This window comes from Sinocyclocheilus rhinocerous, unplaced genomic scaffold (assembly GCF_001515625.1).
Source record: "Sinocyclocheilus rhinocerous isolate Xijiao unplaced genomic scaffold, SAMN03320098_v1.1 scaffold4546, whole genome shotgun sequence".
NCBI classification, from domain to species: domain Eukaryota; kingdom Metazoa; phylum Chordata; class Actinopteri; order Cypriniformes; family Cyprinidae; genus Sinocyclocheilus; species Sinocyclocheilus rhinocerous.
Window position 1 is genome coordinate 197,071 of NW_015636193.1, and position 9,756 is coordinate 206,826.

At 37.4% G+C, this 9,756-nt stretch overlaps 1 protein-coding gene across 1 annotated transcript in view; it reads right to left on the reverse strand.

The window, feature by feature from the left end:
• LOC107747718 (protein diaphanous homolog 3-like) overlaps window positions 1-9,756 on the reverse strand; it is a gene marked incomplete at its 5' end in the record, with an annotated part of 198,992 nt that overhangs the window by 177,758 nt on the left and 11,478 nt on the right. Inside the window, 5 exons of the mRNA XM_016562315.1 lie at window positions 3,374-3,438; window positions 3,521-3,639; window positions 6,353-6,469; window positions 6,904-7,022; window positions 8,140-8,250. Coding sequence (XP_016417801.1) covers window positions 3,374-3,438; window positions 3,521-3,639; window positions 6,353-6,469; window positions 6,904-7,022; window positions 8,140-8,250 — 531 coding nt within the window. The remainder of the gene's footprint in view (window positions 1-3,373; window positions 3,439-3,520; window positions 3,640-6,352; window positions 6,470-6,903; window positions 7,023-8,139; window positions 8,251-9,756) is intronic.

The window sequence follows — 9,756 nt, forward strand, 5'->3', positions numbered from 1 at the left end:
GGTCTGAACAAAAACAACCCCAATACTGTGTTCCTGCAATACCGGAGGCTGCAGTTTCAGGACCGCAGTTCTAGGACCGTATTTCTACTAGGACCCTATTTTTTTGTGACAGCGCCATCAGCCAATTCTATTCCAACAGAGGAGACCTGATTCAAACATCAAACAAACAGATGCAAAGACTAGATCCATGGAAACTATTCATTTTTATCTTACCATCTTATTTTTAATGTAAGAGCTAGCGTGAATTTGAGTGTTCGAGGGGGTGTCAGCAACCTCCATTTAGCCTTAGGTGTGCAAAACAGTTCACTGTGCTGCTGGATGTTGTAAACTAGTATTTGTATTCAAATTATTTTAAGAAAACAGAATTTAAAACCTAAAAATGATATATATATATATATATTTTTTTTTTTAGGGCTGCACGATTAACAGATTAATCAGATTAGTTAATTACGGTGAAAAATAACACTTTAAAATTAACGCATTTAACGCACTTGCCCCGCCCCAGACCCATGTGGGTCATCTGACATTGCATACAGCTGATTGATGACAAATATGATGCAGGGCAACAACTCACTGTGTGATGAGCCTCGAGAACGTAGTTGGAATGTCCCTAAAATTCAAGATATGGGGCAAAAATGCCCTTGCAGGGTAAAAACATGGGTCGAGTTTCACATCGGTCTGAACAAAAACAACCCCAATACTGTGTTCCTGCAATACCGGAGGCTGCAGTTTCAGGACCGCAGTTCTAGGACCGTATTTCTACTAGGACCCTATTTTTTTGTGACAGCGCCATCAGCCAATTCTATTCCAACAGAGGAGACCTGATTCAAACATCAAACAAACAGATGCAAAGACTAGATCCATGGAAACTATTCATTTTTATCTTACCATCTTATTTTTAATGTAAGAGCTAGCGTGAATTTGAGTGTTCGAGGGGGTGTCAGCAACCTCCATTTAGCCTTAGGTGTGCAAAACAGTTCACTGTGCTGCTGGATGTTGTAAACTAGTATTTGTATTCAAATTATTTTAAGAAAACAGAATTTAAAACCTAAAAATGATATATATATATATATATTTTTTTTTTTAGGGCTGCACGATTAATCGAAATTAAATCGCAAAGGCGATAAATCGCGATTAGGCAGAAGCTGCGATTGTCATGCATATCCTTCAGTGAAGCACGGTTCTGTGATCAGCAGTCCGAAGGTCTCCATCTCCATCCGAAGGTCAGAGGGCGCTCTCGCGCTGAAACTCTAAATACGCCTCGCAGAAGAACTCCAGGAAATGACTATAGCGGTTGCTGAATAAACAGAAGATTTAACTGCTTTCACTGATTCAACATGACTAATAAACACACGACTACGACAACATATGGTTTATCTGTGTTCTGTGTCTTATTATAATTTTTATTATAATAAAGTATATAATAATGCAATGCTAATCGACATAGCCTTTAAGAAAGCCTTTAATTAAACAGGCTTACTGTAAATGCACATTCATTCTCTGCCAGCAGGAGGCGCTTTCGGAATGGCAGAAATATAACTGTTTCACCGGTAATGGCAGTAAACAAAGCAGCACAGCACCGGACTCTGAAACATGCAGCACTCGTGTTTATTTAATGAAATCATAGCCTTTTGAAGTTTAATAGTCACATTAAGCCATATCAAATTTAAGACCTCCTGAAATCATAATTAAGACTTTCTTGTACAATATAAGACTTTTTATGGCCTTATATTTCAAACAACTAAATTTAAGACATTTTAAGACTTTTTAAGACCCTGCGGGAACCCTGATTAAGCGTCTATGCAAAAAGTTACAGAAAAAAATTTGCATTTAAAAAGCAGGACACATTTCCTACAACACATCATACTGACCCGAACCTTTAAACAATAGTTTACTGCACAAAAGTAACATGCCACAAAACTACAAATAACCATAAACTTGTATTGCACAAAACAATGCTTCACAAAAAAATAGTGCCCTACGGATTAATTGCATAATGATCAGAAGCATTTCTTTTAAAATGTCTGACTGGAACGCAAATTTACTGACTCACACCATGTCTACACTGCAAAAAAATTATTAAAGCATCAACATTCACAGAACACTGTTATTTTTAACTAAAGCAAGCGGCTGCTGCGTGCATGGTTTGGCATGGCAGAATGCCAGCAAAGAGCGCTGCATTTATAATCTCTAAAAGACATTTCAGTTCATCGCAATCTCACAAATCTCTGTTATAGCACAATAAATATATGCATAATGAATCTTTCATAATGTCTACAATTCGTGGGTTATAATGAGAGTATTCGTGAGCATGCAAATTTCAGCACTGCATTGCTCAACGCTGCAAACACGCTGCCTAAATAGAAACTGCATATGCTTGCACCTGTTAATCGTTTATATTTTATATTAGTTCATGTTGCTTTTGTGCAAAAGATGAATAATTTATTTGTTTTAGATATTTTATGTTTAGATATTTCTATTTTGCGGGAGTCCCGTGAATCCTTCTCCCGCATCCCACACACACACACACGAGTGTCTACCCGCCCGCACCGGCACTTGCCCATCTTGTCCCGCGCCGCACTCTGTTGCGTCGGGTCTCGTGGGAGCAGGTCTCTAATCCACTGGCACTTGACTCGACAGTACTTGTGCTACATCCTTTTTACAATCTCTAGATTATAAAACACTGCATTCTGTCAGCAATGTAACGCGGCAGTAACGTATAGAGACCTCGGCTTGTAACTATACACTAATTACTATTTTGAAAATTATAACGCGTTAACCGGTGGGAAAATTTCCTCACCGTCACAACCCTACTTGTAACTATACTCTAATTACTATTTTGAAAATTATAACGCGCTAAATTACTCCGTTACTAAAAAAGTAATCAAATTACAGTAACGCGTTACCAAGTAATGCATTACTGCCCAACACTGCTAATCGACCATCCTAGCCCAACAATTCCAGGTAAGTTCATTTCATTCATCAAGTTAATTTCCTAGATGTAAAACCATAAAAAGTGTTTTTTGCTAGTTTTAAAAGTGAACTAGCCATCTGGAAAGGATGTAGTTTAAGAGCTGTGGTTTGGCATCTATAGATCCGTTGCCCTCAACCACGTACATTTCGGCCCACAATTATAAAGGAACGCTCCCAACAATCAATACAGGGGCCTTTTTAATCTCAGAATACTGTTAAATACAAATGGCTGTTTGAACGATTTCAAGTAATTTTGCCTTAATTAAAGAAAGCTAAATGGTGTGGTCGTGAATGGTCTTCAAAGGTCGCATACTTCATTAGAGGAGCCAGAGTGAGAAGAAAGAAACACAAAACAAGTGAGGGGTGGAAGATAAAGAGGAGGAAAAGAAAGGGCACTTGCCTTTTGAGCTAACTCTGAGGCCCTCTGTTCAAACTCCTCAGCCCTGGCTTTATCCACACACACCTCTGCGGAGAAACCGTGGAGAGATTAACCATTTAAATTCAAAGTAAACAAACCGAATAAATTCAAAGATAAAAGCATACACACCTAACAGGTGGCTGAAGTCCACATCCAAACGTTTGCGGTAGGCAAAGTCAGGATCTGTGCCGCTACGATGAAGGACGATTTGAGACACACACTCCTCTATGATCTTAAAATACTGAGGCCTAGAGGACAGAGAACAAGAGAGAATACGAGGGAGTGATGAGGGAAGAAAAATCAATGCATTGTATTATCTTTTTGGGAATACGGTACCACTGACTCGGGCACAAAATGAGAAAAATTGTTAAATTAACTCTAAATCCTCTGACAGTAGCAATACTGGCTTATACAAGCCATTAACTAGTGTAATGAAAATGACTGAGTCCTTTAAATCTGCGATGCTGCTCGACACTCACATAAAACCGAAAGAGAGATATAAAATGGAAAGGGATTTGGAGAGACATAACAAAAATGAGAAGGGATGACGTATGAGATATGGTAGAGTGAGCTCATTAAAACTGCAGTCAGGCAATAGATGTGCCCAACTCCACACCTGGAGTTTTGCGTTTCTATCCCTGTTATGATAATGCAAGCTCATCACTTTCATAGTTATATATTTGAATTAAAAAACAGAAGTAATATTTGTTTGTATATTATAAACTGGGTTGACATGTTTAATAACTCTAGCCTTTGTGACTGAATACAGAGAAAATTTGAGAGGCTTTTCTTTAAAAACTTTTTCAGCACTTTGGTCGACACTGTCGTTATTAAATGTGCTATATAAATCAATAAAACTAAACTAAAAAAGTTAAATTAGCAGAGCTTTGGAGGGGAAAGTGGAAATAATTTGAATCAATCAGACTGAGGTGATGCTCTTTGATCTGAGGTGATCACTCTGACCTTTCACAGGCATCATTTCTCAAGGCACTGTGAAGCTGATGCCCAAAATACACCATAATAATGTCTAAAATTAAAATCTGTCTCAGTATTCTAGTGCTAATAATCATGTTCACTAATTGATATATTTGACTACGGCACAAATAAAGTACCCAAATCAACCACATAGTGAAATATCAAATATGCTTTACATAAATTAGGATTATAAAAATCAGGTGACCATATTTTCAGTTTTAGAGAGTCAGCAATAAGGGCACATGAATCAACATATCCCTGACCATAAAAAGAAAAAAAAGTGTGTAGTGTGTAGTCATGGTACACTCTTTTCCATAACGACTCAGAAAGAGCTAAACGATCACTCTTTGACTTGAATAGCACACCAACTGGCATGTGAATGTGTATATTAATGAAGTAGGTATACATTGCCTATCTGCAGTGGTTTTTAAAAACTGAGTAATATATCCTGTGTTCTACATATTAGGAGCCTGCCTTTTGATCAAGACCAGGTTTAACACACCCCCAGCTGTGAGCTCAAAGACATGAAAACTCTCTTTGAGCAGACGCCACAGATGAAAAGAGAGAGCAAGGAAGAGAGAGGGTATATAGGGAACGGGAGGAGTAATGTGGGCATGTGAGATGAGAGGAAGATGAAAGCAGGTCCATTCTCTTTGTCGGACACTGTCATTGGATGGTTTGGGGGGGGAATAGACCAGCAGGGCGTTTGGACTGCCTGTGTAGAATAAATAGCATTCATGGACAGAGTTTAGAAAGAAATGTTCATGAGGTGAGAAGAGCTTACTGGGACGACTGGGGCCGTTTAATAAAAACTGACCAATTTACCAGCAGGACTCGAGGAGTAGACACAGCCAAGTTATGTTTAGTTGGTCAGAGCAGAATTTATTTGGTCAGTTTAGAAACAAGTAAAGAACGCTTTGGGATACTAATATTTTCAGGATTAACTACAGCCAGGTCTTCCCTCCAGATCTCTATATAATAAACTACAATTTTAATAATTTGTTCATGCAGATGAATACAAATCTACCTGAATTATTGCAAAATACATAAAATTGTATATGTATACAAATTAACACAATTCTATTTTAATTTATAAATATTGCATAACATTTTACACACATTCATATGATAGACAGATATTCAGATAAATAGATAGAAAGAACAAAGGATAGATAAAAGATATATAACGAAGAACACAGAGAGATGAAACGATTGAAAGATTGATAGAGCGGCAGAACGATTAAACAATTGGTACAGGGAACGACAGAGTGAACGAACAATCAATAGAGTGAAAGATAGACAGAAGATATAGCGGAAGATATAGAGATATAGACAGATATATCTCTAAGCAGAACGGGCGCTTATTTTCTCCTGTACTGGCGCTCAGCAGATGGTCTCTATCTTTACACCTCTATTTCCCTTTGCACTTCTCTCTTCTGTCAAAGCTGTTATTCTTAACACAATACAGCTCACTGGCTAAAGAGCTTGAAAAGCTGTTCTCCAACACACTGAGTCATTAGTGAGACCTTAATGCCGTGAGATATGTGCCATTGCATCACTGGCACTAAATTAGTCCGAAATTAATAAAAACCTCAGACTAGGTTTGAAAGGGAGGAGAGGCGGCATTTTCATGAAAGTTCATGAATACAAGATGAATGTTACGTGACTTGTAAGGGCCTGAGTTTCTTTTCCTTTAGGTTTATGAAAAGTCCTTGTGTGTATAATACCATTAAAAAGTTCAAACACACCTACTCATTCTTTAAAATCATTTGAAAATGCATACATTAGTAATAATAAATGCAAAACGAACAAACTGAAAGAAACAGAAGCATGGGAATGCCGTAGTAGTAGTAATTAAATAAAATGTTTAACTAGTCAAAAAGATTTTTAAGTAGCGACCCTCTGTCTACATTACATGCCCACTTGTTGGGTGCTTTTTTTATTCACTCTTCGGTCAACTTTAAAATAAAATAAAATAACCCTTACTGTGTGAAATAGTCATTCCTGACCAGAAGCAGGTGCTGTAGTATGGAAAGAAAATGGCTCTCAGTGCTTGTGTCCTTCACAGAGGAGTATAACACATTAAAGACATCTCCAATATCAGTACGCACTGTGTTAAGGAGCAAACACTGCAACTGGCAAAATAAAAGCAAAAAATGGAAACATACAGAAGAGAGTGTACACACTCTTTATACATGCAGTGTAGACACAAAGACAGAGCAAAGAACTACTGACTAGCCTTGTCACAGCATGAGACTTGTGAAACATTGCTAATGAAAGCAAATGATTCAGGATGATTTATAGTTATGATTAAATCTAAGAAAACAGCATCAATACAGTCAGTGCATGGTTTTTGAAGATATTATTACAGTCTGCATATGACCAACATATTATTGTTGGAGGTCCTCTAAGGATCAAAGAATGAGTGGGAGAAAGAAAGAGAAGACGACACAAGGGAGGGAGAGTTTTCTGAGGAGCGTTTAAGTGTGGACAGAATATCAAATGAAATTGCATGCATCTCAGCATCAAAAGGATATTCTAGTTCACTCCTGATGTCCTCCAGGCGATGGGAGAACTCAATCATGTCCTCCTCCTTGTGCTCCTCAAAGACCTTCAGCTGGATATCCAGAGCATCATTTTTTACAGCATTCAGGCTCTACACAGTGTGAAGGGCAAGGGGAAACAAAGAGAAGAAAAGAACAAATTAAATGGACCATGCCACAGAAAACACGATATTCCTTGATCTTTTGAATAAAGACTTTGATACAGTACTATGTAGCCACACAACTCAAAGTTCCCTGTTAGTCCACCCAAACTATTGCTGGAAACTAAAGGCAAGCGCACACTACAAAAATGAGGTGCGACAAGACTTCATAATTGACTAACATAGTCTGGAATTAGTTGTGTACAGTGTGCACCAACACAACAGAAATCAATAAACTGCAAATGTTTTACTATTCTTATGTTCACTTGGCCTAAGCTGCAAAAAAAATATGAAAAAAAACAACAGTTCTGATGTCAGAATGACAAGCACATTAACACATTTCCACAAACAACTAGTCAGTATTCAGAAAACTGGTGGGAGTTTTGTTGCTTATTTCATACGCAAAGAGGTTAGCCAATTAGAATAGAGGTCAACTACTTATAGAAGTCTTACAAATATAGTAGCAAAAACAGCAGGTATAATTCTAAGGAGCAGTTAGGAAAAGAAATTGAGGGAAAAATTATACACAACTGCTTTTGTTGCAAGAAAGCATGACTAACATTTTAAGTGGACTTTGAGGGGAAAATAAGACAAATATGTGGAATATTAGGCACTTTATGAGAGAGAAAAGAGAAACAGTGACAAAACACTATTTTCAAAAATGTGTATTTAGAAAGAGAAAATAATAATTTCACTTTCATTCCATCTCTTTGTATTCCCTAGTCCTGTTTCTGAGGCAGCTTCTGTTTTGAATAATAAATAAGACATGCGTGAGGCATTAATCTATCTCACTTGCTCACTCTCTGGCTTTCATTTCACACACTTCTCCTGTTTTGTTCAGGCAGTTTTCAGTTGTTTGCTGATAGAACATAACCACATTCAGAATGCCAAGAGGAGACAGACCGAGAGAAAGAGAGACCAATCCAATCCTGGCTGTAGGTATTGATTCAGCAGAGCGACCTCTCCTTCAGGCCTCATAAATTATTTGCAGACCCATTTTACAATATTTCACTCAAGTGGACAACTCATTTAAATATTAATACACACAGGCAGTGGTCGAGCCGCTTACCGGCAGGATCTCTCGCAGGCCGCAGCGCATAAATTCATTTCGGATGTGCAGCCTGAAGTCCAACTCATCAGGAGACGTTACGAGGGCATTGATGAGCTGCATGCAAGCCACCTAAAGGAAGAAGATAACATTCAGTAAGAGTATGCTGTGTTTATACACATGCAGGTCTGAGAGTATGCATTTGAATTATGTGTAACCGTGTTGAGATACTAAATAGATTATTTGGATTAGGATTGATTAAATTGAATTTGAAGAACCATTTAAGTGAGGGAAAAAAAACAAAAGGTGAATTAAAAAAAATAATAATCATGTAAAAGTAATGGTAACCAGTTGAAGAATTTTAAATATACAAGGTCCCTTATACATAAATACACTACCAAAGTACTAATCAAAAGTTTAGGAACGGTACTTTCAGCAGGGATGCATTAAATTTATCAAAAGTGACAGTGAAAACATTTTTCATTGTTAGAAAAATTATATTTTAAATAAAAGCTGTGCTTTTGAACTTTCCGTTCAAAGAATCCTGGGAAAAAAATGTATCACGGTTTTCACAATAATAATATTAAGCAACACAAATGTTTTGAACATTGATAATTAGAAATGTTTCTTGAGCACCAAATCAGCATATTAGAATTATTTCTGAAGGATCATTTGACACTGAAGACTGGAGTAATGGCTAGTGAAAATTCAGCTTTGCCATCACAGGAACGATCTGTAATTGATGTCAGTGATTTTTAATTAGCCTTGACAATTTTTTTTTTTTTTTTTTGAAAGCAAAAGTTCATGGCCTTGAATGTCTCACTGAAGCTTCAGGGCTCCAGAATGCGACCAAATGGTCGCATTTTGCAACCATTTTTTCTGCCTGTGCGACTAAATTTTGTGAGCGGTCGCACTGGCACGACTACCGTGTTGTTCAACTTATAAGCGCTGCCATTTCTGTTGCATATGAGAAACATCAAACGGCTAACGAAACCGCAAGCATAACGAAACCGCGGTACTTGTTTGAGCTGCGCAGCGCTTCGATTGTAGAGCCTGGTTTATACTCGCCGCGTCAGGCATAGAAAGAAGATGTGCGCAGCTAAAATGATGCGAATATTGAGGAAACGATGGATGGTTTTCAAGCTAAAGTAAAGTAAAAGACCGCTTCTTAAACCAGAGAGGGTGAACATGTTGGTATTCTTGTGGGAAAAATCATGCAAGCACTGTCACCGATAGCAAGTTTAGTTTTACTTTTATTTTTGTTTTCTTTTTGAAAAGCTTGTTATCTTTGCGGTTTACCTCACGTTACGCTATGAAGGCTCTCTTTTATTATTTTTATTTGATTCCTCACTGTTTGCTAAACGTTCTGTAATTTATTAGTCTATAGAATACAGCATGTGGTGTTTGCCATCTTATTCGTTTTTGTTAATAAACGGTTTGTAAGCTTGTTTATCATTACTGTTTTATTGTTGTTGTGCTTTTTAATTAAGAATAACAATGAATCCATATTTTGTTTTAGTTTTAAAAAGTGAAAGGTGTGTAGATATGTAAGCAAAACAGACAATTATCTTTTCTCGTAAACGTGACAACAAGATCGCGAATTCGAAAGTGAAAGCATCCGAAGCCCGGCTTATAACA